This window comes from Coprinopsis cinerea (assembly GCF_000182895.1).
Source record: "Coprinopsis cinerea okayama7#130 chromosome 3 map unlocalized cont3.3, whole genome shotgun sequence".
NCBI classification, from domain to species: domain Eukaryota; kingdom Fungi; phylum Basidiomycota; class Agaricomycetes; order Agaricales; family Psathyrellaceae; genus Coprinopsis; species Coprinopsis cinerea.
In genome coordinates, this window is record NW_003307542.1 from 254,083 (window position 1) to 279,843 (window position 25,761).

The 25,761-nt window shown below is 51.3% G+C and overlaps 12 protein-coding genes across 12 annotated transcripts; 10 read left to right on the forward strand and 2 right to left on the reverse strand.

The window, feature by feature from the left end:
• Positions 1-39: 39 nt before the first annotated feature.
• CC1G_06004 (import inner membrane translocase subunit tim-50) lies at positions 40-1,826 on the reverse strand (the record flags this gene model as incomplete). Its single annotated transcript, XM_001829743.1, has 8 exons — positions 40-309; positions 364-548; positions 601-757; positions 807-908; positions 962-1,066; positions 1,119-1,235; positions 1,285-1,350; positions 1,398-1,826. The coding sequence occupies 8 exons, from the start codon at positions 1,824-1,826 to the stop codon at positions 40-42; spliced, it is 1,431 nt and encodes a 476-aa protein (XP_001829795.1).
• Positions 1,827-3,978: 2,152 nt separating this feature from the next.
• CC1G_06005 (fungal cellulose binding domain-containing protein) lies at positions 3,979-5,316 on the forward strand (the record flags this gene model as incomplete). The annotated part of the gene is made up of 9 exons (XM_001829744.1): positions 3,979-4,063; positions 4,117-4,147; positions 4,199-4,576; positions 4,628-4,676; positions 4,729-4,791; positions 4,844-4,954; positions 5,007-5,125; positions 5,179-5,198; positions 5,252-5,316. 9 exons carry the CDS (start codon positions 3,979-3,981, stop codon positions 5,314-5,316), a joined length of 921 nt encoding a protein of 306 aa, XP_001829796.1.
• A 691-nt stretch (positions 5,317-6,007) lies between these two features.
• On the forward strand, positions 6,008-7,364 carry CC1G_06006 (hypothetical protein; the record flags this gene model as incomplete). Its single annotated transcript, XM_001829745.1, has 4 exons — positions 6,008-6,083; positions 6,135-6,177; positions 6,226-6,251; positions 6,304-7,364. The coding sequence occupies 4 exons, from the start codon at positions 6,008-6,010 to the stop codon at positions 7,362-7,364; spliced, it is 1,206 nt and encodes a 401-aa protein (XP_001829797.1).
• Positions 7,365-8,818: 1,454 nt separating this feature from the next.
• On the forward strand, positions 8,819-9,221 carry CC1G_06007 (hypothetical protein; the record flags this gene model as incomplete). The annotated part of the gene is made up of 4 exons (XM_001829746.1): positions 8,819-8,912; positions 8,958-9,003; positions 9,060-9,085; positions 9,148-9,221. 4 exons carry the CDS (start codon positions 8,819-8,821, stop codon positions 9,219-9,221), a joined length of 240 nt encoding a protein of 79 aa, XP_001829798.1.
• A 1,094-nt stretch (positions 9,222-10,315) lies between these two features.
• CC1G_06008 (hypothetical protein) lies at positions 10,316-10,798 on the forward strand (the record flags this gene model as incomplete). Its single annotated transcript, XM_001829747.1, has 4 exons — positions 10,316-10,412; positions 10,466-10,508; positions 10,560-10,585; positions 10,638-10,798. 4 exons carry the CDS (start codon positions 10,316-10,318, stop codon positions 10,796-10,798), a joined length of 327 nt encoding a protein of 108 aa, XP_001829799.1.
• Positions 10,799-11,322: 524 nt separating this feature from the next.
• Positions 11,323-12,119, forward strand: CC1G_06009 (hypothetical protein). Its single transcript, XM_001829748.2, has 4 exons — positions 11,323-11,486; positions 11,545-11,587; positions 11,643-11,668; positions 11,747-12,119. The coding sequence occupies exons 1-4, from the start codon at positions 11,372-11,374 to the stop codon at positions 11,881-11,883; spliced, it is 321 nt and encodes a 106-aa protein (XP_001829800.1). The 5' UTR covers positions 11,323-11,371; the 3' UTR covers positions 11,884-12,119.
• A 170-nt stretch (positions 12,120-12,289) lies between these two features.
• Positions 12,290-12,744, forward strand: CC1G_06010 (hypothetical protein; the record flags this gene model as incomplete). The annotated part of the gene is made up of 4 exons (XM_001829749.2): positions 12,290-12,449; positions 12,513-12,555; positions 12,622-12,647; positions 12,707-12,744. 4 exons carry the CDS (start codon positions 12,290-12,292, stop codon positions 12,742-12,744), a joined length of 267 nt encoding a protein of 88 aa, XP_001829801.2.
• Positions 12,745-13,487: 743 nt separating this feature from the next.
• CC1G_06011 (hypothetical protein) lies at positions 13,488-16,316 on the forward strand (the record flags this gene model as incomplete). Its single annotated transcript, XM_001829750.2, has 4 exons — positions 13,488-13,956; positions 14,014-15,253; positions 15,314-15,992; positions 16,059-16,316. 4 exons carry the CDS (start codon positions 13,488-13,490, stop codon positions 16,314-16,316), a joined length of 2,646 nt encoding a protein of 881 aa, XP_001829802.2.
• Positions 16,317-16,738: 422 nt separating this feature from the next.
• On the forward strand, positions 16,739-17,094 carry CC1G_14077 (hypothetical protein; the record flags this gene model as incomplete). The annotated part of the gene is made up of 3 exons (XM_002911499.1): positions 16,739-16,847; positions 16,909-16,951; positions 17,052-17,094. 3 exons carry the CDS (start codon positions 16,739-16,741, stop codon positions 17,092-17,094), a joined length of 195 nt encoding a protein of 64 aa, XP_002911545.1.
• A 1,127-nt stretch (positions 17,095-18,221) lies between these two features.
• CC1G_06012 (hypothetical protein) lies at positions 18,222-18,665 on the forward strand (the record flags this gene model as incomplete). Its single annotated transcript, XM_001829751.1, has 3 exons — positions 18,222-18,321; positions 18,381-18,449; positions 18,508-18,665. 3 exons carry the CDS (start codon positions 18,222-18,224, stop codon positions 18,663-18,665), a joined length of 327 nt encoding a protein of 108 aa, XP_001829803.1.
• Positions 18,666-19,319: 654 nt separating this feature from the next.
• Positions 19,320-21,575, forward strand: CC1G_06013 (hypothetical protein; the record flags this gene model as incomplete). The annotated part of the gene is made up of 4 exons (XM_001829752.1): positions 19,320-19,448; positions 19,500-19,999; positions 20,055-20,328; positions 20,379-21,575. 4 exons carry the CDS (start codon positions 19,320-19,322, stop codon positions 21,573-21,575), a joined length of 2,100 nt encoding a protein of 699 aa, XP_001829804.1.
• Positions 21,576-23,592: 2,017 nt separating this feature from the next.
• On the reverse strand, positions 23,593-24,014 carry CC1G_14078 (hypothetical protein; the record flags this gene model as incomplete). The annotated part of the gene is made up of 2 exons (XM_002911500.1): positions 23,593-23,814; positions 23,895-24,014. The coding sequence occupies 2 exons, from the start codon at positions 24,012-24,014 to the stop codon at positions 23,593-23,595; spliced, it is 342 nt and encodes a 113-aa protein (XP_002911546.1).
• Positions 24,015-25,761: the final 1,747 nt, after the last annotated feature.

Here is a 25,761-nt window from a genome sequence, read left to right on the forward strand (position 1 = left end):
GAGTGTACAAATAACATTAATCCACGACGATCTCTAACACTACGCCTTCGCCTGCTCGGAACCAGGGGCGCTAGGAGGCTGCTGGCCAGGCACTGGAGGAGCTGGAGGGGGCTTGCCCATCTGCCCAAACGCCTCGAACAAATTCGAAGGGACCTGCTGCGCCATAGCCTGCTGCTCCTGCTCAATAAGCTTATCCAACATCTCCTTGTTCTCCGCGAGGTACTTTTGCTCTTCCCGGTACTGGATCTGCGCTTCCTTGCGCTTCTGCTCGAGGTAGGTAGGAGGGGGGCCGCTGGTGGATGCATGAGGCTGAAATTCGACAGGGTTAGTTGGATAGAACCAACAGAGATACGAGGAACGTACATTCTGAGAAAGACCGAAGAGTGAGGCCATGAAGCCGCTCGAGACACCGGGCTGCTTGGCTTTCCAGGCTTCGATGTGGCGTGCCTTGGCTTCTGCCTCGGTTTTGGCGTACTCGATTGGAATGTTTTTGCCTTCATAGGCCTTGAGGATGGGTCGGATGTCGGGGGGTTTGTAAATTCCGATGGCTGAGAGGGAGGAGTTAGGCACGAATACAAGAGGTCAATTTACGGCACATACATTCGAGGAAGGGAATCATGGCAATGAGACCCTTGTCCTTGGGGTCACCCTTCCACTTGGGGAGGATGACAGCATTTTCGGGTTGGAGGCAGACATGGTCAGGGTTGGTGTCGAGGACGAGAACTTTGGAAGGGTCACGGTTGAGGTACGACAGATCCTGCAGACCTAATTTAGCGGCTGACTTTCGTCGAAAACAGCTCACGCACCTTGACGATCTTGCCATTCAGATAGCGGGTACCTTCACGGAACAGTCTGTGGGTGATGAAGAAATTGTAGCGGTCCAATTTTTCAAGGATCGGGGCAGCAGTCTATGGACACGTTCAGCGAGCGTGGAATGGGCACTGGAGCCGTGAACACGTACGTAAGAGGGTTGTGACGTGAACACCACGACCTCGTAGAATTGGGAGATGTAAGCGAGGAAGTAGTCGACACCGGGGCGTTTGGCTGTTCTCCATCCGTGTTGGCGCTATGAAACCATCAGTAAATTGGGAGAGATGAAATGGAAATGAGAAACCTACATCCCAAGTAGAAGTGATTAACAGGTCGTCCAGCGAGATGACGAGAGTGTAAGGTTTGCCTTGTGGAGGAGGCATGGGTGGTGGAAGGAGTTCAGGCCAGGCAGGTTTGTTGAAATACTGCAAAGGGGTTAGTTTGTGAAGCTTGAGCCTGGAGAAGTCGACATACATCGAAAATGTCACCAAACCGCTCGGACGTGCGTCCCCACCACGTCGACGGTGCGGTCGCCAGGTTCTAGTAAAGGTCAGTCTTAATTCAGCATCAGAGAACGCGATACACACCAGTTTCTTCGCCTTCAACTCCTCTTCATCCCATTCCCGACCCATATAAACCGCATAACCTGCAAATCCAGCACCCATGAGCGCCAGCATGGCCCGTCCAACGGCCTTTCTCCGCTTCTCCGTCGACAGAGTCGTGTCATCCTTCGCCGACCTGGCACCCGTCCTCTTGGGTTCCTCCTCCGCAGCTTCAGCAGCAGGCGAGAAGTCAAGACTGGGCACCTTCCCCGCCGCGAACCCCTCTGACGCGACAGAATCCTGTTCCGGCTTCACATCAGCATTTGCATTGGCGCTGGCATTCGTGTCGGGTTCCTTGGATTCATTCGCGCTCTCGCCTGGGGGCTTTGGTGGTGAAGCTTGCGATGCCCATCGCGCGCCTCGCGCGACAGACGTGCGGTAGACAGTCCGGGACCTGGCGAGAGCGGTCAACATCGGGGTAGCTTGACGATGTCATCATCCAGCGAACCAAAGTTTTCGGTCTCGGGTCTGTTTGGGCTTATTGATTGATGAGGGTGTCGGGGTTTCGAACACGGGCGGCTGCGCGAGGTGGATGCGAGTCGGATATCCCTCAGTCTGACGGAGGAATAAACTAAAGAAAGGGCACAACAGACCTCTGCTTAACTGGAAGGGTAGGAAACATGATGTATGACTTGGAGTACCACAGCCACATCACCGGACGGGTCCAGGAATAGAGGATACATTTCGAATTTAGCAGACAACCGGGAGTTGGGCGTCCTCAGCGACTAGATGTCTAAAGAAAATAAGTGAGCGTCATTGGGCAGAAGCTTTGACTACTATGGCACCAAGTTGCTGTAACACACTCTGTCGAGGTCCACAAATTCACAAATTCAAAGACTCCAGTATGCCTAGTATGCACAAGGCATGCTGTCGGTAACGCTAAGTAAAGTCAACGAATGCACGTCAAATTCACAGGAATAAAACTGGGATGTCTGACCTCATTTGATAGACACAACGGTGTAGGTCAGAGTCGCGGCGCATATAGCCAGGGGGCAACGTTGTTGGCCACAATGACCGCGATGGACACGGTTCTCTCCAGGTGGACTGAGCCCCAGGCTAGAGCTTGAAAGCCACTAAGCAATACAATGATTGAGCTAGCGCGAGGCATATAGCGCACCATCCAAACCTCTACCTATCTGAGTCGTCTGACTGATATGCCGTGTTATGCCCTCCATTCGGTAGCTGACCTGGGTGCAGGCTGTGAGCATCGTCTGAGTGGTGCGTAGACTGGTATCAGCTATATCCAAAGGCGTCAGGCTCTGCAAAACATTCCTGCTACTACCTGGAGTAGCAGGTTTTCAATACGCTCCAGCTGTCATGTCGACTCTATATTCTCCCACGACACACCTTCCATATATGCACCTCCTTGGTCTGCTTCTGTTGCCAGCTCTGTTTCAGAATCAATGGTTGCTTGTCCTTTCCAGTCGTAAAGCCGCGTCTTCACTTGTGATTTCTTACCTTGACTGCTCTGCAGCAGTTTCTTTAGCTTTTGGCCGACCTGTCAGTCTTCGAGCAGCTTACTCATACCTGCTGCTTCCTTGCGTGCAGACAGAGTAATAAAATGCTACCTGTGTAATGTGTTCCAATAATCCAAAATCAGAAGAGTGCGCTATGAGGAGGTGGGTATGGGCGTAGCTCAGATTAGTTATGAAGAGGTTTGTGTGTAGGAGGGAGTGTAAGTATAAGCGGAGTTCGGTAGTAGCAGGCTCTGCGGCGAAGCGCGCTCTTTTAGTTTTGGAGGGAGGAAAGAAAGAAGGCAAGGAGGGGGTATCCGGGTTGACAGGGGTTATATAGACATTTCGGAATGTACCGCCCTTTCTTTCCCGCGCACGGGCGTCGGCTTTCTCTAACAGGAAATACCGTCGGCGTGTTCCCACATTCCTTGACCCCGCTTATCGCCGCCAAGCGCGTTCCCCGCTTTTCACTCTAACCACCACCACCACCACCTTGATCGCCGCCGCCGTCGACGACGACGACGACGACCGCCGGCACGCTGGTCAGTGTCTACGTAGATATATCCCACCGCTGCTCACTGATTATTCAGGAATTATTCAGGAAAATGCTCAGCTGCCTGGAAATCGTGACGCCAGTCTCGCGATTCCTTTGTTGGAGAAGTCGAAGCCTCGCCCAACGTGAATCTCGGGGTATCGCCGTCTTGAGCACCTAGCAAATCACAGAAAATCACAGAAGGCCACGGGTGCTGATCTTTCCCCGGAATTTACGCGAAATCTGGGGTCGATCCCAATCCCATTGAGTTTGGTCTGTTACCCTGCACAAAACGTAGGTCAGTCGCGTCCAAGTCGTAGAGGCTAACGCTACACTGTCGCTTACTTACCTCAACAGCTTTGGAGATGCCTATGCACCCCCCAGAAATGTGAACGGTCAGAACATCCCTCGGATGATCTCCGGAGAAGGAGAAGACATCCTTCGAACTGCAACCTTCGCATGAGCATTCGACGGGCTTTTTGCGAGGTCACCATTGGCGCTTGCTATTACGACGCCAAACGTTTAAAGTGCGGGGTCCAATGGCTTAAAATTCCCCAGCTTTCTCGAAAGCCTCGTCAAGATGGTCAACTTCAAAGCTTTGGCTTCAGTCCTCCTCGCTTCTGCTACCCTCGCAAGCGCCCGTCCACCTCGCGTACCACCCAAAGGTTAATGCTTTGCAATGGCTCACTCGTCCGCATGCTCATCGTTTGTCGTTCAGGACGCTCTGGACCCAACTACTGGTTCAGCTTGTAAGCATTGCGACCAAGCGTGTTATCAATTTGCCTGACATCCATCTTCAGTGGTGACTCCTACACCCAGACTTGGTTCAACCATACCGACACTCCACCGGCTCCCGGAAACCCCCTCGGAAACCCGCCCTACCCTGGCTGGACTGCGACTGGAGGTCCCAACTGGGTTGGCTACTTGACCACCGAGTACAACAACTCGCTCGTCCTCACCTGGAATTACGCCTACGGTGGAGCTGTCATTGATGACAAGCTGGTCACGCCTTGGCAGCCTGGCCTCATTCATTTGACCGGCCAGGTTGATCAGTTCCTCGAGTACGCTGCGAAGAAACCCGCCGTCGTCCCTTGGACCAGCAAGAACGCTTTGTTCTCCATCTTCATTGGAATCAACGATATTGGCAACAGCTGGTGGCTGCCTGGATCTCGTGACGAGTATGGACTAACCTTGCTGTCGCCTTCTCCTTGTGACTGACTGTCTCGCAGATTCAATGATGTATTGTTGGATGCCTATTTCGGTTTGGTCCAGAAGCTCGTAAGGTTCCCCATTTTGCGTTCCTGGGCGCTTTACTTACACACTCTATCAGTATGATGCCGGAGGACGCAACTTCCTCTTCGTGAATGTCCCACCTATTGATCGATCGCCTTTGGTACGCCTTGTCACACCCTGCCGATGATGTCGGATTGATAACCCCTGTGTAGATGCTGGAGCAAACGGACGATGCTGGCAGGGCTATCGAAAAGGAGGTTATTGCCAGCTACAACCGCAAACTGCTGGAGAGGATCGAGGCTCTCAAGGCCACTGACAGGAAGGTTTGCCACGTTTCTTACCTATTCAGTAGCCACGGTCCTGACCTCGACACAGATCAAGACCTTCTTCTGGGACTCGAATGCGTTCTACACCAAGGTCCTTGATTCTCCTCAAGAGTATGGGTTCAAGGATGCCACCTCTTGGGGCAAAGAAGACCCTGAGATCTTCTGGGGGTATGCTTTTAGGGTTCACCTTATCAACGGGGAACTGACAGACCTATTTTCAGTGACAACTACCACCCAAGCAGTAAGTGCAGCTATAGTATCCCCGTTAACTCTGATACTCACACAACGCTGCAGCCTATGCCGACAAACTGTTCGCCGAGGACATTGCCCGGAACGTTCTCGCAGATACTGTCTGGTGACCGCCCAATGTACATTCTTCTGAATACTGAAGCCGCAATACGACCTCCTTTGACATCGCGAGTAGTTTGCAATCTGAACAAGTTCCCAGCACGGTTGCCTAAACCTCACTCCATTTCTTTCACAGACATCGAACCATCTCGGACTATCCATGATTCCTCATCCTCTTTTCTCAATGAAAAGACGCGCTATGTCCGACTCCGGAACTTCATCGGTCGCGCCGAGCAGGCGGTTTATTCATTCCTCCCATTGTCTTTGGACTTTACACGCGCACTGTTGGCCTCTCTGTCCGTTGCCAGTCTTGGAATGTTCAATTCTGGCTCTTCGACGACCTTATCTGTCAAACACCGCTGGCAGAAACAGTCTCACGCTCGAGCTTGCCAGGTAACCTCATGTTTCGGTCCATGACATCTCCAGGGAAAATGGCGTCAATTTTAAGCTCGATTTCGGGTGAATACCGGAAAACCCATTTGCTTTCAAGCCCCTTTTCATAGCCCCGCTCATGGATTCCGCACAATCGACTACCTTCGTTCGGTTTTGGTTGGGGAAATGGAAGCAACCCTTCGTGGCCATAGACCGTCGTACGGTAACCACCTATCCCACATGACCTAGTCAAAATTGGCATTAGCCTTTGGTTTAAAAGCCGCGTTCTAATCTCTCTACTTCTTTGTCCCTGATCGACCCCAGAGAACCATGGTCAAGCTTCAGATTTCCGTCGCGCTTGTTTCTGCCAGCTTGGCTCTGGCCGCTGTTCCTGTTAGACAGCAATGTACGTTTCATGTGTGGATGTCGGGTGCCTCTTTCTAACGTCCTTGCACAGGTGGAGGAGCCAATTGGAAAGGCTCGACCGAATGTATCGATGGGTAAGAGCATGTCGTTCCTGGTTAATTATACCACTAACGTCACCATAGAGAGGTCTGCGTTAAATTGAACGAAGGTACGCTTAATTGCTTCTGACGTCCATACCTGCTCTCACCTATGCTCTCTAGAATACTCCCAATGTCAACGTGCGGTTGAACCCCCGATCTGGCTCACGAGCCTCACTCGCATCGAGCCCGAGCCCACTTGGACTCCTCGCGCTCGAGAGGCCGAAGCTGATGGCATTATCCTCACCAGCTTGACCCGCATCGACGTCAAGCCAACCTGGACTCCTCGCCCACGCGAAGCTGAGGCTGACACCATCATCATCACTAGCCTCACCCGCACTGAGGTTAAGCCCACCGCGACCCCTCGTCCGCCCAAGCCTCAACCCCCCAAGCCACCCGTCATTCCTCGCCCACCTCCCCCTGTTGTGATCACCAGTCTCACGAGGATCACGCCCAAGCCTTCGCCCACACCCAGGCCTCCTAAGCCGCATGAGGCCCGCGAAGCTGAGGCCGATGGGATCATCCTCACGAGCTTGACTCGCATTGATGTTAAGCCTACCTGGACTCCCCGCCCTCGAGAGGCCGAGGCCGAGGCTGACACCATCATCCTTACCAGCCTCACGCGTACTGAGGTTAAGCCCTCTTTGACTCTTACTCGCATCGAGCCCAAGCCAACATGGACTCCCCGTCCCCGCGAGGCGGAGCCCGACACTATTATTCTTACCAGCCTGACCCGCAGTGACGTTAAGCCTACCTGGACCCTCACCCGCATCGAACCCAAGCCCAGACCCACACCCAGGCCTCCTGTTAAGCCCCATGAGGCGCGCGATGCTGCAGCCGACGCTGACGGGATCATCCTCACCAGCTTGACCCGCATCGACGTTAAGCCGACTTTCGTTCCACGCCCTCAAGAGGAGGAAGAGGTTGAAGCTGCCAACACCATCATCCTCACCAGCCTCACCCGCATTGAGCCTAAGCCTACTTGGACTCCCCGTGCGCGAGAGGTCCCTCCGATTCCCCCTCTCCCTCCTATTCCCCCCAAGCCCGCACCTCCTGTCATCACCACCGGCTCCCTCACTCGAATCACTGTCAAGCCGACTCTGACTGTTCCCCGCACCACCGTCAAGCCCACTTTGACTGTCCCTCGAACCACCGTCAAGCCGACCTACACTCCTCGTCCTTGATGCATTGATGATGGGGTAGGTTGAGGTGAGGTGATGTTATATGACTTCATGATCGCCATCGAGATGTGATGGATTGTGTCCAACGTTACGATAAACTTCACGAATGTACTGCTAAATACAGAAAAAGAACACGTCTTTGACTTGCTGGCTATCAAGTTGAAACGTCAATGACATAGTACTTACTTGGACTCCAGTTTGCAGATCATCCAGCTCCTTCCAGCAGCCACTGCTCTGGTACCGCGGTAGTCATCACGGGCAGAACTCACAACGCGAGGTCTCTTTCTATCGGGTAACGCTTTTGCATCCGCTTTGCATCCTGGCGCTCGTTGTCGAAGGGCTTTGATCCGTGAAGAGATACGTCCTCTTGTCGGTGTTTTTGCGGAACAAAACTTCAATCGGTCTCTTGAACACCTCCGACTGACCACTTAGACAGGCGTTACAGTGTTCCGTTGCCCACATTGTCGGTGCGTAGTGGCGCGTACGTCCTGTTCAAACATATGTCTGACACGCTGAAGATGACCTGGGTGAACAGGAAGTGAATAATACAGGGTGGCGTTCTGGCCTAGACCGAGGGTCGTGTGTACTTCATTTCCCTCTTGGTGACTATACCTCGGGCGCTCATCCTCAATTACAGCAGGCATCATTATTGGGGCCAAGGATACTCGAGTATGCCAGGGAGACGTATCCTGTCTATGTTGTTGAGTGGAATGATGACGTTAGTCACCGAATGTCCAAAGTCTAAGCACACTGTTGCTTGCCTTTAAGCTGGCTCGACACCCATCCGAAACCGACCTTGCAACAACTGGGAAAACTATTTCCCTCGCTTCTCCATCCCGTCCGCCCCTTCGATGTCTCACATCTGCGAAATACGAACACCCGATGGATATGTCTTGCCCAACCACCTTGCTCGCCGCTCTGGAAACTGGAGATCCATTCAACCAAGTCCGAATCACACGAGCCTCCACGGTGCCCTCGCGCCCGCTCTCACTGTCTCAGGACCCTTTTGACTCCACTATTCTGCGCTGATGCACCCGAACAAATGCTTGGCTCGTCAGCTGTCCGGTCATGTAACGACCAACAGTCCTTAACAAGTTAGGTTGCCAACATTATCAGTGGGATCCGACTCCGTGCTGGCGCCCCAACATCCAAGAATAGACATTTCGTCCACAGCCTCGAGAAAAAGCTGCCTGAAACGATGGGGCTCCGTTCGTCTTCCGGCCCTAATTGCCTCGCTGTTCTGTTCAAAACTCTCTCGGTATTGTAAGCAATGACATCGAAGCGAGTTCAACCTTCCGCTTCTGGGGGTTACTTGCTCATGGCGCCAGATCGACTGTATTGGTAAGTCTTCGATCCACAAGGCTAACAAGGGAGCTCGAGAGCTATAAATTGTAGCGAGGATTGTGCAAGGTTTCCTCGTGCTTTCGACACACAACCCAGTCTTCCCGCCTCTCAACATGAAGTTCCAAAGCCTCTTCGTCCTCCTCGCTGTTTCCCTCACTGCTTCAGCGCTTCCAAGTCCCCAGGTTGTCAAGCTGCCTACCCCGCAATGTGCGTAATGACGTATGGCCATTGACCTTAGCTGACTCCGTACAGGTGGAGGAAAGGGATATACTGGCCCCACGACTTGCAGTAAACCCAAGTAAGTGTCACTGCATCGGTATTCCGAAGTGCCTTTACTCATCGTCTGCGCTGCAGCCATGTGTGCTTCTACTTCAACGAGAGTGAGACCACACCACCTTTCTTTGGGACTTGACGACAGGCAACTGACCCTCGATCTTATCAGATTACAGCGAGTGCATTCACGTAACGCGAGTGCCCATGTGGACACCAAAGGACTCCCCCGGTGTTGAGCAATGAAAGCAACATCAAGACGACCACGGGGTCGATGGCCATGAATGGCCTACCATTTCTGTTTCTATGTAGAACGATTCAGCCGGGCGTTTAGGCGGCGAATCAGCAAGATACCCATTCGCATTCAACTTCAAAACGTGTAATATTTTTCATGTGTAATTCTGTCACGACGTGTAACGACGATTGCTTGAAATGGTTACCACCTACCTATGTCATACCCCCCATACCCGTAGTTCGGCAGCGCGCGAAAAGGTATCTGTTGTTCTACTGTCAATCCTGGGGAATAGGCTTCGACGACGCTTCGAAGAAGCTTGATCGAATATCGATCCAGAGTTAACTGCTTCCTGACGATCCTCAACTCTCCTCAGCTTTCGCATGTTCGTAAACCCAACCGCGTGTGGAGTCCCCACGCTCCCCCACGCAGATATTCTGGTGGGATAGTTCGGATAAATGGAAGTTGCGATTGTAAAGAAAGCGGCCCTCGAGGTCACGCCTGGACAAGGGCGTGGCTCAGTGAGAGGGCGAATAGTCGGCGCCCAATTGGTGGGTGTATCCCGTGACTGAGGCGTTTAAGCGCCCTCAATCCAATTTGTTCCCAGCCCCTCTCCCAACGTGGCTATCTCCGCACTATTAAGCGCCCACCCGTATCGGAGACGTCCAGGACTTCTCTGCCTTCGCGAACTTCGCCAGGCCCTTGATTGTGCGGGAATATGCTTTTTGAATATGTGGTAACGTATATGCAACAGTAGTCCGTCATTCAAGGCTTTTTGTAAGAGAAAAGCTTCCTCTGTATACACTGCCGTCGTTCGGCCAGATTCGAGCTAGCGACTCGTGCTCACACACTCAGATATCTCGGATGATTAACGGAGAGGTAAGCAGGAGGTTGGGAGAGATAGACCTCCTCATAGATGACATACTAGGCAACCTCATCGCAGGTGTTCTTTGATTTCTGTGCCTTGTTGAGTCTATTTTCCCCTAGCACCGATTATTGACACCTAAAACCAGCGGAACGGACGCCGACCTATCGCAATATCCGTGAACATTTAAAAGGCTGGGTTGCTACATTGTAGCTCCTCAGCTGAACGCTTTACTCTCTCGCCATGTTCAAGAAACTCGCCGTCCTCTTCGCATCTGCCTTGCTCGCTGGTAACGTTGCTTTTGCAACGCCCGTCCCTCAAGCGGACCCCGTCCAGATGTGTATGAGCGACTCCTCCGATTATCTTGAGCGTTGTTGACCCACACCTTTTTAGGCGGCGGTATTGGCTGGGAGGGCCCAACTGACTGCCCCGCTGGGTAAGATCCTGAAGCCGTCTTCCACCGTTTTAGCTCACTCGGTTTGTCTAGCTTCTATTGCCGAGAGCTCAATGAATGTAAGCCCTTTCTTCTGTTCTAATCGAGTGTAATATTAATCCCATTCCACAGACGTCAGCCTCTGCGTTCGTGAATCGACCAACACCGAAGGAACCACCCGACCTGGTGCAACTGGATTCCCCACCATCCCCGTTCCTGGACCCACTGGAGTCCCCCCAATCCCTGGAATTCCCGGAATTCCTGGAGTCCCTGGCATCCCCGGATTCCCTTGAGCATTTGATTATACCACACGTATTAATGAAAGGCGGAAATCGCTTCTGTAACATAAATCTCAGAGAACAACTTACATACCCACTACCGTCACTCCCTTTCGACTCGGAGAAAAACACCGTTGTGTGACGACTTGACTACAGCCTGCTTCAACGGACCTGGATAATTAAAAATGGGCCACGGACTTCCTTTATTCCGCTCGTTTTACAGGCGACAATCTCCAGTGGGCTTCGGACGAAGCGCCCTATCCGAGTGTGATATCACCGTCCCGAAAGAACACTGCCAGTTGCCTCTTTCGATAATCAGTAACTGAAGCATATATTAACGGAGGTTGAGCGCTACCGAAAGGGGGATTCTACTCAGATGTACCTGACCTGGGCATACATATGATATCGATAAGGAGGGAAGTCTGAGAATCTCCGGAAGAATCAGTAATTGTTACAACTAACTAGAGCAGTAACGGCAATTGAATTCAACCAGGTGCGTATTTATAGTGGTGCAAGGAGAGAGGATAGGCAGGACCTACGCACCCTGCTTATCCCCTGCTAGGCTTACTCTAATATCTTTTGATCGCAATGGGCTTCAAGACAGTTGCTTCCATGATTTTCGTTGCCGCTTTGTTGGCTGGCAGGATCGTGCATGCTACGCCAGTACCACAGATACAGCTTCCGGGAGGAGGTACCACCATGTGTACGATGGCATCTCCATGACATATCTCGACATTTATAATAAACTCGCCGATGTTTAGGTGGTGGACTTCATTGGACGGGGCCAACCACCTGTGCTGCAGGGTAAGAACTTTCTCAACAGCATCTGACTAGACATCGTGCTAATCTACCCGACTAGGCTCATTTGCGTGAGGTATAATGAATGTGAGTCCGAGTATACCGCCTTCCTCTTCGTCGTCTCCGGACAACAACATGAACTAACTGGCTTCGAACCATGAACAGACGCAAGCTTCTGCCAACCTGCCGACTCGCCGATCACGAGAACGCTTACGGGTGCACCTACTATTCCTGTCCCTGCACCCACAGGAATTCCCCTACCTCCCGGCATCCCCATTCCTCCGGTTATCCCAAGGCCTTAGCCTATTCTCCTCACACAGGACAGGGAGATAGCGGCGACAACTATGACGTCATGAAATAGGAGGCGTATCTCCGGAAAACTAAAGTCCTCTTCAGTTACGAGCATCGAAATGTTATCACGATTTTAAGGATATATAAACGAGATAGTTTCAGCTTCCTAGTTTAAGGTACTTATTGCCGTTTATGCGTGTCTTCGACTGTAGTATAGTGTTTTTTGAATTCGAAGGCATCTCTCCTGATCCCGGTTCCTTGTGACTTCGGTTGTACAGTACCGAATGAAAGGTTGGGAAGCCGTTACCTGGCGCTGACAGGAGCGATAAGGACGCATTTCTGAGGATCTCCGGAATAACTGGTATCATTCAATTGGCAGTTGAATTCAGAATCAGATTTATAGTGGAGGAAGAGGCTATGTCGTCTGCGAGGCCCCGCGCTAACTCCCGCAACGTTCAGACTATGACTTTGCTGAAGACCGTCGTTTCAATTGCCGTCGCTGCCTTTTGGGCAGGCCAAGTGGCCCATGGAGCACCAACCCCACAGGTGCTTCCTGGAGGTGGTTCCGGAACTATGTGTACGTTGCGTTACCTTCTTCTAATGCACCGCCAACCAACTGCTAACCGGGACAAACTTGAAGGTGGTGGATTCGGGTGGTCAGGGCCGTCGACCTGTTCTGAAGGGTAGGCGCCAGCATCTGAGAATACAGTATTGCACTATCCTAACATTGGATTAACCTCATGCATTAGTTACACCTGTGTGTGGCTAAACGACTGTAAGTTTCAATCTTTCATGGCTTTCTATCCACATTGTCTCATTTTAACTGCTCTTCAGATGTTAGCCTGTGCCTTCCCCGAGAAGGAGGACCATAGGCCGTTTGGCGAGCCGCGAGGGTGGGAGGATACTTTGGATGGCTGTCCCGCTTACCGACTCGGACGAACGTGCTGAGATCATAACATGGTTGGCATGTACTTTGAAGGCCTTGGCTCTCAGATTTTGTAGTGTTAGACAGGCAACAAATGGAGCTGAACGACAGCTAGGTTTGAGAGGGCAAGTTTGAGCTTGGATTTTGGATGCGACGTTTAGACAGCTGGAGAAAATGTAGTTATGGGCAGTATTTTGTGCATTTTCTCTGGTCCTTTGGTCGCATCAGCAAGGAAAGTGTCCAGGTAATTGAGCCAGAATTGTACATATCTGCCATGGGTGGTCAGAACGATTGTGGAGAGCGGCCCTGAGCTCGTACAGTCGTGGACAGTCAAACTCAACAAATTTTTTGAAAGGGTTCCTGAATCTCCGAAAGCTATCGGAAACGATATATTTAGTCGAAAGGATCCTACAGTACAAATATGGAAGAAATTGAACGGGCGGATCAGCCCTTACAGGACTTTGTCCGCATTGGCGCCAAAAATTTGGCCGCCGACGCATTTTTGCACCTAGGAATATGAAACTATGTGCAATCGATAGCTTTTGAAAAACGCTACCTGTTCACAAAATTTCAGCCAATTTTATCAACTCGTTGGTCGGTAAAATTGAAAACAAGTTCGGGCACCTGGGAGACCCTGCATAGGTTTAGATTACCGGAAACACCAGACTCGCTTAATCCCTGCATTCAAAAATGTTCGTTAGCACGAGGAGAGCACGAGGCAGTACTCTTCCACCTACCATCGTCATGGGGAAACGAAAGAGAAAGGCCCATCCCAACACCTTAGCCAATTTGAAGAGGGGTGCAAAGAGGATGAAAGAAGCAACCAAATCACCTTCACCGGAGCCGGTTACAGTCAATGTCAGCGGTCAGGACGAGATAGAGTCAAGAAAGGACGCACCTGAGCATGAAGGGGTGGAAAGGGAGGGATGGGGGGAGGAGAGTGACGATGAGGATGACGATATTGAGGTTGTGGATGATCCCAAGTTGTGGAATGCGAAAAGATTGAAGGATTTGGGCGTTTATGAGCGTGTTGTCAGTGCAGCACTTTCGGGTGACAAGTGCCCATACTTGGGCGATGAATGGGACGACTCTGACGACGAAACTTGGCTTCCTCCAAAGAAGAAATGGGAAAGGGAGAAGAGAAAGCGAGAAAAGAAAGGTAAGCTCGAAATTTCCCAATGTAAATGAGAAAGAGCTTACAGTTTTCGTCTTTTAGATCGTCCTTCGACCTACGCCACTGGCCCCGACATTATGGCAAAGTCGGAACGTACCCAGCGCCGTTACAAGCAGCAGATGGCCACGCAAACATTCCTTGATGATCACATCGTCAGAACGAAGCGTCCTCGCCCTCCTCCGAGAGAAGAGAAGTCCCTGGCTGAGGAGACAGCTAGTGTGAAGGTGGAAGTCAAAGAAGAGCCCCTCCCTTCGACGTCTTCATCGATTCCAGATGTCCAGGTCCGAATCGAGTCCCCTGAACCCGTTCAGCTCGAATTTCTCGATGTCGAAATTCGTCAGGAGTCCCTTACCCCCCCACCGCTGTTTTTCGATGAGCATCCACGAGTTCCGCCATCGCCACCCCTTCCTGGTAGTGCAGAATCTGCAGACGCACCCACCGTACTCCCTGAGACTTCAGAGACGGCCATCGACCCGCAAAGTGGCATCGAGTGCTGGGAGGAGGAGCTGAACGATGTTCTTGCTCCAACAGCAAGTGACATTCGTCCTTGGGATGTCCTTCGTGAACGTATCAACAAGGCGATGGAGCCTAAGCAATGGAAGAAGCTCACGCAAACCCACCAGAACCAATACCTCATCCTGAGGGCCTTCGCCACACTTCGACTTCGTGGGATCGGACGACTCGAAGCAAGCCAACAGATCGCTCTCCAATGGTCGCAGGACATCAAGGGATCAGGGGTCAGCTTCGCGCGTCGTGTAAGGGCGCTGGCTCGCCATTACCAGATCTGGGAGCAACTTCCAGTCGAGAAACGAGGTGGATACCGGAACGGTCGTTCTGTATTGAAGGACGAAAGTGTCCAGCAGGCTGCTCGTGGATGGTTGACGGCGCAGAAACTTGGGACGGTCAATCCCAGTCGATTTCGAGATGGTTTGAATTCCGAAATCCTTCCTAGTCTTGGAATTTCTTTGAAGAAACCATTGTGCACGAGGACAGCGACGCGATGGCTGTGGAAGCTTGGTTGGGTGAAGACGAAGATTGGAAAGGGTGTCTATGTTGATGGGCATGAGAGAGAGGATGTGGTACATTACCGAAAGCACTACTACCTGCCAAAGATGAAGGAGTATTCTCGACGCATGACGCACTACGAGCCATCCGATCCGAAGTCCCCGGCATCCGATCTGAAGGCAGTTCCTCCCATTCTTGGAGAAGGCGAGAAGGAGATTGTTGCCGTGTTCCAAGATGAGTCTTGCTGCCATGCGAACGAGTTCGAAGGCCATGCTTGGTATGTTTATTGCCCTCTGTCGCCTAATCTGTTTCCAAGGCTCAATAGTTGTTATCCTAGGCTCAAGCCCGGACAGCAGCCTCTTGTGAAGAAAGGTCGCGGGCGCCTCATCATGATCTCGGAATTCATTTGCTCGACAACTGGGCGCTTAGTCGTCGAGGACGAAAACGGTAATGTCATCAAAGAAGCTCGCAAGATAATCTATCCGGGCAGTAACGGTGACCCCTATTGGGACAAGAAACAGCTGCTCGAACAAGTCCAGAACCATGCGATCCCAGTGTTTGAGGAATCACACCCAGGAAAGCAAGCCTTGTTCATCTTCGATCAGTCCTCGGCCCACGCTGCACTCGCTGACGATGCTCTCAAAGCTTTTGAAATGAATAAATCCAATGGAGGCGCTCAACGGATCCAGCGTGACACAGTCATTCCAGATTCTAATCCGACAGCTCAGCTCCGAGGCAAGTTACAGCCAATGACAGTCCCGGGTCCAGATGGAAAACCGATTCCCAAAGGTCTTGAACAAGTCCTCCAGGAGCGGGGTTTCAACGTTGATGGACTGAGAGCGAAGTGCAAACCGGTCTGCCCCTTCGACAGCGACAAGTGTTGCATGGCCCGACTTCTTAGCAAGCAGGACGACTTTACAAATCAAGTCTCTGAATTGGAGCAAATCATCGTCGATGCCGGTCACCTGTGTTTGTTTCTTCCCAAGTTTCACTGTGAATTGAATCCAATTGAAATGGTGCGTGAACTGCATTTCTTTTGTTTTCATCCTGTACTCAATCAATTAATTTCTCTCCTTCGACAGTATTGGGGTTGGGTGAAGTTTAGGTATCGCCAAATGGCGAAGCCCAACTTCGAAGCAGCAAAAAAGGCTGCCCTTTCCTGCCTGAACGCTTGCCCCAAGGATGTTATTCGACGATTTATCAACCGCTCTTGGCGATTCACGGAGGCTTATCGGGCGGGACTGACTGGGAAGGCAGCTGCATGGGCAGTCCGGAAGTACAAGGGACATCGTACTATTTCCAACGGGGCGCTTATGCACATCGAGGCGCTCGCTGGGTAGTCTAGTCGTCAATAAATTTTCGCTTCCGGGGGGTCAAAATTTGGCCAAGGCCAAAAACGCGTGGGAAAAACTTCGGAGATGTGTTTTTCGACGTCTTTCGCAAATCTACGTCTCCTGACAAAAAATTGGACCGAACCATCAGGTCTTAGTCGAGAAATCAGCGATTTACCATATTTGTCGAGTTTGACTGTCCACGACTGTATAAGTACGGCAGTTCCGATCAAACACGTGAGAACCCCGCTTCCGACAAGGATTGACTCTCGGAAGGACGTCTGCAGATCTCCGGAATAACCTACACTGAGGCCTGGGTTCTAGTCAAGTAATAGAACTGAATAACGAATTAAATTTACTTCCTACTTATACCAGACAGCTACTACTTCTATGCTCCAAGGCTGCAAGGCTCCGCGCGAACTTCCGTCATAATGATTTCATCGAGAACCGTTCTTTCAATCGTCATCGCTGCGCTGTGTGCCGGGAAGGCTGCCCATGGAATTCCGGTTCCACAGGTACTCCCTGGAGGCGGTCTTATGTGTACGTTCTCGTACACCGTCGTCAACGAAGTATATATTGACCAACAGTTGCACAATTGAAGGCGGTGGATTGGGGTGGACAGGCCCGGCGCAATGTACTGAAGGGTGAGCGCCACTGCCACGTCCTATCTCAGAATTTTGCTCAACACTTCCACAAGCTATGAATGTGTATGGCTAAATCAATGTACGTCCCATGCGCTTACAGCCTATGTGAAAGGGATTCTGAGTACTGGGCGATATTTCACTAGATGCTAGTTTGTGCCTTCCCAAAGAATATGCGGCGACAAGGACGACCACGGATGCACCGAATACGCGGAGGGATGTGCCTACAGGCCTTCCTCCTCCTCATATCCCTTATCCGCCCCCTCTTCCAGTACCTACAGGTTTTCCTCCTCCCAGTTTTCCTTATCCCACTCCTCCGACACCGTGATACTAGGAGGCTGAGTGTGGGCCTAGGGCTCAAGGAAGCTATCTCCAGAAGCGTAGAGAGATGATCTGTGATATCGCTTGTTGTGGTACTCCGCCTTTGTCTTATTGTGTAGCTCCAATTAACATTTCACATGGATCGTCACCGATGGTCAGTTAGTCTTCCTTCGTGCCAGTGAGGCCTGTTGGGTGACGATTGCGTGCAAGGTCATCGATACGAAGGATTCGAACCATAAGTGAATCTTGAAGAGACCTTCAGTTGTGAATGTTTGACGCTTGTTCCGTCCGTATTAAAGCTGTGCAAAGGAATTCGAAGACTTGCTACGCTCTGGTGCCGCCTCCCTCCACGTATACCTCAGCGCACATTCAGGGAAAGTATGAAGATGAGAGAAGTTTGGAATATTTAGTTCCAACCGTGTTAACCTTCCAAAGTCAGTATGGTTTGTTCCGAGGTTGAAACATACCATCCAGAATGTTCCAAAAGGTATTCCTTCAAAGATACACTGCAAAAAGCTTGCGCTGTGGGTGATGCTTTGAGCTTGGAGATATGGGTGTCATGGAAGTGGTCGTGGAGAGCAACTCCGGGAGATACGAGACCAGGAGAGATATGGTCAATAAATATTGTCTAATAAGCGCCAAATAGGCACTAGCCTGGCCGGAAGCAAGGTTTTCCGCTCGAAGTCATGCTTCGGAAGAACGTGGGAGGAGTCCAGAGCTCCAAGAATTCTTATCCAATGCAAATCCATACCGTCCCGCACGTCGAAGAGGAACTTTTCGTACATTTCAAGGCTACTCCATCGTGCGCTCCCTTTAAGGTATGTATTCCCCGTCTCTTTTTTGAAAGGTATAAAAGGCGGGTGGGCCTTGGGTGTGTTTCCACAGAGCACCTCGCCTAAGCTTTTTAGCAAAGCACCCTCTCTAAACTACACACTCCTCCTCTTTCTTCGAAATGCGCTTCTCTACTCTCGCTTTCATCTTCGCCTCCCTGGTCAGCACTGTTGCTGCCAGCCCACTCAAGATCGCTCCTCCTGTACTTGGTGTTGACCAATGTAAGCCGGTTTACCACTGAATAGCACACCATTAGCTAACGCGTCGCGTCTACCACTAGGCGGTGGTGACTATTACGATGGTTCACGAACCTGCCCTGAAGGGCTCCGCTGCCAGCGGTTCACTCGACGTAAGTAATATAATCGGGAATAGAGCTTAGGCCTATGTGCTGAGTCTCATGTTCTTAGTCTTCCACGGATGCGTTCCCGTTCAAGAAGAGGATCCCATCATGTCCATACTCCCTCATCCCGCCATTCCGGTGGAGGAGCCGGCTTTCTCTATCCTCCCTCACCCAGCCATTCCTGGACCCGAGGAGCCTACTTTTTCTATCCTCCCCCACCCTTAATTCCCCTCTATTTATACGACTTCCTGTTTCAACGGATTAAAATGATTCTTCAGCCGGTGGCCCTTCGATTGAAAAATGTAGCAGTAAACTTGGGCCGCATCACCAAATCGTACCCGGTATCTAGTAATCTCTGGACTCTGTATCAGTGACCTTATGCCTTTTAATGCGTAGTTAATCAAAATTTGCTTCATGTTTCTATTTGTAACCTGCCGGCCCTCTTCCTGCTGGAAATGGTTCTCGAACCCCTGTCATCGAGTGCATCAGGACCCAGAAAGGGCGTGGGAAACGGCATGCCCGGCTCATGGATCCAGTGTCCCCGCCACAGGTTCAGGCTTGGTCAACGACCGCGACGTCGAGCTCGAAGATCGGGGCAGCGAACTCAGGGGAAACCGTTAAATTGTGGTGTCCTGGTCATAAATCCCAGGTGAGGACATAATTTATCTTTTCTGCATTATTCACTGGCTTATACTTTCTGCAACAGCGGACGAGATTGTCCCAGACGATTCCAGTTTTGCAACATTTTGCACACGACGAGCTCGACTGAACACTATATAACCATCTGGTAAGAGGTCTATAGTATCCATATTATCTGAAATTTAACTTTGTAACTACAGGCCAGCTGGTCCTGATCCAGACGAACGAGTCAGAGAACACATGAAGCATATCGTGGAGCAGAAATCGTCGGGCGAGAAGATGCTGCTGGGGCTGAGCTCGTTGCCGTACGATCTGCTGCTAAACATCGCGATCCACCTGAATTCGGCCGATATACATTCCCTGAATATGGTACGCAGATGACTTGGGTCGCCAATGCAGGGAACTGACCAGAGGCGATAGACCTGCAAATCGCTTCACGGATTCTCCAAAACCAGGCCAGTATACCGAAAACTGGCTGCCGATCTTCTTCGAAGATGTCGCGCGCTACCGCTCAAGGGATTTCAACAATTGACAGACCTCACGACGGAGCAGTTGGTAAAGTCGGTGGACAAGGCTACCCGGTACGAAATGGCCTGGAAGAAGCGCGGTCCCAGGCCTATCGGCACCAACACATATTCCAATTATATGGACGTTTCTGAGGGCGACGCAAGCTCAATATCCCACAAGTGGTACAAGGTCGTCAGTTCGCCACCGGGGGAAGACGTGGATTGGCTGTCTCCCATCACATCAAGCTATACACTTTGTGCGACGAAGAAGGGCCGTGTGGTGTGTTGGGATGTTCAAACAGATCGATGTTTGGCAGAGTGGAATCCAGGGGAGAAATGGGAATTGTGGAAATGTAGGGTCGAGTTTGAGGAACGGACGGTTTATTTCACCATGGCCAAGGTGCTCTCTGGAGGGTGAGTTGCGCATTCCTTACATAGACCTGCGTGTCGTTGACACACTTCTTTTTAGACTGGCCGACGATGACCGCGTCATGGAGTTTATTCTCATGCGGTTGACGTTCTCCGATGGTCCCTCAGGGGAAACGTCCAAGGACCCTCCGGTCTTCTCGCATGTGACCGAATTTCGAACCTCGGGGGTGGTCATGAACGTGTTTCTACTCGATCCATCGTCAAGGTTGCTCTCAGCATTCATTTGGGTGTCAAGTTCAAACACGATAGGTCTGTATGCCTTGCTCGATTGGGACAACGACGAATATGTCTTTATCGATACCGGGATTGAATGCGTGAGTCCCTTAAACAGCCGCTGTTCCTTTCCTTCACTAACCTCGCCCAGGTTACTTCTTCCAATTGGTCTTGCATACTCTACGACGGCCACATCGTGATACACTCGGAAGAAAGCGATATCGCTTACCAATATTTCTATCCCTTGTCGCTCCTGCGGAAGCACACCTCGTATGTGGACAAATCGTCTTCAGCACCAAAACTCTCCCGTCGCGTAACCCCGTGGCGGACGATCTCGAAGCGCTTCATATTCCCCGCCTTAACACACCACCACGCTGAACCACCAGAAGACGTCCCAATAGCCACCACCACCACTTTAAACGGGATCACAGTTAATGGGACTGGGTCGTCATCCATCGTTCCCGTCGGAAACAGCGAAGGCGCCTCGCCTCCGAATCCATTCCCTTTCCTCCCATGGTACCCCGAGAGCGCGCACTTTGTGCGACAATGGTGGCCAACGCTTCCCGGAATCCCCCGCGTTAGTTGTACGGTGGTGCTGCTTGCAACGCACGATCAGGTTACCCATCGGACACGGTTCGTGCTAGCCCAGCACTACTTCCGCGTTCCCATCAACCACGCGCAGTGGTTCCAGATGGAAGAAGAGGCGGCTGCAGCGGCGGCGGCGTCAATGTCATCGGCGTCTTCTGCGTCTTCGTCAACGTCGTCAACGTCTACCAGGACATCGTTCGCAGACGACCCGATGAAGCAGGCCCTTATCGCTCAAGACGAGGCGCTGATGCACATGTGGTACGTCAGTGCGCCTTTCGAGGTGGTTAGGGTGTTCGAGTTCGACGAGGATGACGAGTTTGGGGAGAGGCCGAGACCGCTTGTTGCTGTCGATTTTGGCCACGCTGCGTGGATCGAGTACGTAGATCCGCCACAGGATCCGTTAGAGGGCGATGAAGCAGCTGATTCAGCGAGAGACGGGGAGGATGGCGAGCAGCAGGCGAGGAGTAACAGGGAAGGGGAAGATTCGGACGAGGACATGGATTCGGATGGAGGCGATGGAGAGCCTAAGCGGCTTCGGTTTGTCACGTTCCCTTCGTTCAGGGACGAGCTTGAATATGTTGGATTGGAGAGGGAGCAGTGGTTGCCTAAACCTGAGGAACTGGAAGGCGAGGTTAGGACGTTGGAAGTTCCGGACGAACTTGATTTGGGAACTGTTGAGACGATTAACATTGATCAGAGTCAGGGTGCGGTTATCCTCTCTGATAGGATGGGGAAGATATACATTTTGTGTTATGAGTGATTTGTGTACTATGGTTGGCTAGTAGTACGGCAGAGAGGAGAGGAGAGGGAGGGGGAAGGGCTTCTTTTCTAGTTTTTGTGTTTGTGCATGGGGACACTTTGGATGCTCTCGATCGAGTCGACGTTTGATGGCCTTTTGATTCATAGTTGGTTAGTATACCGGAACTCGGTTACTGTAGTTAGTTGACGACCCTCGCTATGTTTATAGATATTGTCGCTGTATACTTAGTAATTACCTCGGCTTTGAAAAGGACTCTGTGAATTCCACTCACTGCCTGGGTTGTGTCAGGAAGGGCTCGCTTTCCGGAAGGGCGGACGCGTTTGTAAGGCCGATGGCTTACAGCGATTTCTCATAACGCTCATATACCCTCGGACGGTGGCTGAAGAGATAACCTCTTCAGTTATGCTGCCTTTTGGTTGTAGCGGCAAATGCGTCGGCCTGTAAGTTGTCGTCTTACAGCGTTCCATTCCGCACCGTGCCAGTACAAGGCTGATAACTCTGAATCGAGGTAAGCGTTCAACTAGCAGAGTCCAAATTATAGACTAACCTCGGTGACAGTGCAGGGCCACTGAGGTAACTGCTTCATCTAGGATCTAGCGCTCCAGCATTTATAGGGACTCAGAAGTCCTCGCCAGAGAATTGGGAGGTGCCCTGTGTGGCAGAGCATACAGTGGGATCTTTTTCATTAGACTACGCGTTATTTCCTGGAGGACTTCCTCGACATTTTAGACAAAATCCTTGATGTTGGGCTGGTTTATGTCTTCCGAAGCATGTTCACCGCACTGACTGGGAGAAAGGCTTCCATGAACGACGTCCGAAAGGCCAGGCGCGAGTTCTTTGACTTCTGAGGATATCCTCGACGCCAGGGGGTGGACTCGCTCCTCTCAAAGCCCATGCATGGCACAAGCATGGCCAGAACAGAAATGATCCTTCATGGAATAATAGCATGGGAAAGCGGAGGAGGGATTTGTGAGGGGACATGATTGGGGCTCGAAGGCTTAACCCTGTCGATGAGATTGTAGCAAAGCGTGCTGAAGTGATGATTCATGGGATGCTGGTCAACAAATGACATTCCAATTGACGCTGATTTGAGAAAGAGAGCCCGCACGACTCTGGGAGTTGTGGTTCATCAAGGTTACTCCATTAAATAATCAGGTTGCCTTTGCTGTGAAATGGGCGATCTGGTTGTCCGGGATGTCCCAGAATTGGACGTGGTGTGTTGGGGATTGTCGGATAGACGGATCTGTTCCACCATAGAACGACACAAGTACATATCGGCACTTCCAATCCAACTTGGAGTAAAAAACCCACTCGGTCGTGTTTCAGATTAGGCGCCTAGCTAGAATTTCCCGGCGCTTATCATACACCCCAAAGTCCATCCGTCTTTCAAATTTCCTGAATGGGCAATTACGAGAAACGTGTCTATCCCAGGGCTATCCTCGAGGTCTTGGCTTTTTGCCTGGAGGCAATTGGAGGTCAAAAAGGTTAAATTGCAGTTTGCGCATGGAGACTTATTCGCGTCTTGGAAGTTTGGGGGATGTACACGTTTCAGATTACCTTTGAACCTGCAGTACATAGACAAGTACTTATGTACATAAACAACCACATTTGCTTCGTTCCCGGGTACGGTACGGACGTGTGTCTTTTGGGGGTTGAAGGATGACCCGCGAGCTCCACATGAGAGAAAAGTGCGAGGTTGAATGGCGGTTGGTCGGCAAAGAATGAGGGCAAAGTTGTCCAGTGGGAACTGGGTGTGAGTCACTGGACGATCACTGCTTCACCGGGCAGCTTGTGGACGTTTTGAATGGGGTGCATCGGTGCCGCGGGTTAAACGTCAAAAGTCGTCCGACAACGAGAAAGCCAGGTCGAATATGGTCAAAGTGAAGATGGGGCGCGGGACCAGTGTTTGTTCAATACACTTGTTGTACATATGTATAACTTGTGATGGACGTGTTCGATGTTGGACGTGGATGGGAATTTGGGGAGGACGAGCGCTTCTGATTCTTGACAATGATGCCTACGCGAGGACTTTGCCGTGAAGAAGGTTGGCTTGGGTGTCTGTAGTTGAGCTGGGAAGGCGATGCCGCGGCGTGGCATGGGGATGTCGGGGTCGTTTCAAAGTGGTGTAATCAACTGACATGGTGCATAGGCTGGGCAATAGGCTGCAATAGGGACCCTTAGGGCCACCCTTCGAGACGACAAGAATAACCAAAGGCACTTGCTTCTTTCTGACGTGGCTCTAATCTAAGCACCAAGTCGGTTAAGGAGTTATTGTCTCCCTCCAGTTCTAAATCAAGGAAAACGTAAATGGACACATACCGTCGATCTAGAGCACTGGGAAAGCTCGAGGCCCAAAACCACATCTGCAGCTGAAGTCCAAATGAGATGAGCCCAAATTCTCGTCTTCAGGTTGCAGAGGCAAGATGCGAAGGTCGCCATTCCGAACGAGGGTTCAAAACGGATAGCTCAGGGAGCTTTTGCTTGTACCAGAGCATTAGATCTGTCTACAGCGACAAGATCAACATCCTGGGCGCTCGTTAGCAGAGACAAGCCCCTTTGGGTCCACCCTTCCCGGCAGGTACGCTTGTTCGGGTAAGGCTTATCGCCTAGCCGTGCAGCACGCGCAAGAATAGACCTGGCGACAGCCTACACGATTGGGGCATGAGGCAGGTTTCGCCGTAAGCCTCACCTACGGTGGCCGATAGTGGCCAGGTTGAAATCAGTTTTGTCGCGCGCGACCGACCTCCGATCCACGGGCTGTGGGACCAAAGAAGGGCCACCACCAGCAAATATACCTTACCATACTGGCCGTTTGCGAGCCCTAACGCCCTATATATCCGATATATAGCATCCCTTATTCAACTAAATACAAGTTTATGCAGTAAAACCGAGTGCCAGGCTCCTCTGAGATACCTCAAAGACCTCCGAACGAGGTGAAGGGGTATACACCTGCCCTAAAGTGAACCCCAAATGTATTACTATCATGGCACGTCTACTGAGTACCCTCCATACGGTAACAATAGCTATTTATCATGTCTCTAAAAATGTTCCAACCACGAATTCCTTCAAAGGGTGGTGAACCGATGTCAGCGTGCAAATCAGTGCAAAGGTTGATGAAGTCGGCGTCTCCGAACTGAGTTAGGCTAGGGTCATCGTATTCTGCCAGGAGCTGGGCGGTGTCTTCTCGAGGAATATCAATCAAGAGGCCCTTCTCGCCCCCGTACTCCTCTGGATGGTTATAGAGGTCCTCCCGACGTGCATCGCTTGGGAGAAGGATATTCCTCTGACCGCGAATGCGATGGGAAGCATTCTCGATCATCAGAGTTTTGTGTCACCTCCCATAATTCCCAAAGTGTCAGTTCCTCTTAGATAGAGACACGTTGTGGATTTTATATACATCAGACTATAGATTCAAATACCTAAAACCTCTACGGGGCTGACGAACGGTTACAAGGGAGGGTCTCGAGGCCAGTGTGTGGATCTATTTGTCCCACAGCCCGTGGATCGGAGGTCGGTCGCGCGCGACAAAACTGATTTCAACCTGGCCACTATCGGCCACCGTACTCACCCTTCTTTCTCGCTGTCAACAGCAACGCCCCTTATTCGGCTGATTATGGACGACCAGGGGCCATTGACATTGACCTGAGATCAAGGCACTTGGTTAGCTCTAGGTCGTAGCGATGGCCTAGGGAGAGAGACGATCTTTTAGTATACATTACAGTCAATAAAAGCTAGCCAAAAATCTACCGTATCTTGAAAGAAACTCTTCGAAACTGGTCTTGGTGGTCGCGGCTATCAGAGCCTGATTTTGAGCTCCGGCATTTTTATGATGGCGCGTCGTGAACCTCTTGACCCCGAACCTCCATGTTCTCCCCAAATTTCCTTCTTCTCGACGACGATATCAAGATTTTCTGAACGACCAGGGTCGAGGATCTTGACCAGACGACCGTGAGGTCGCCGATTAAACCGCCAGCTTCGCCACGACCACCCAACGACCCCCCTTTACGACCCGAGAATTTATTACAGAATTATCGCTCAAAAAGCGCCTTGGATTGGCGTTTGAGCTGCCTGAAAACAACGATAAATGCCGCCAAAGCGCGTACAGTCGACGTCGAACGCACTTTCGCCGCAGAATACGCTATCACCGAACCCCCCGCCGTCGCCAAATGCCTACCGGTCCACGTCA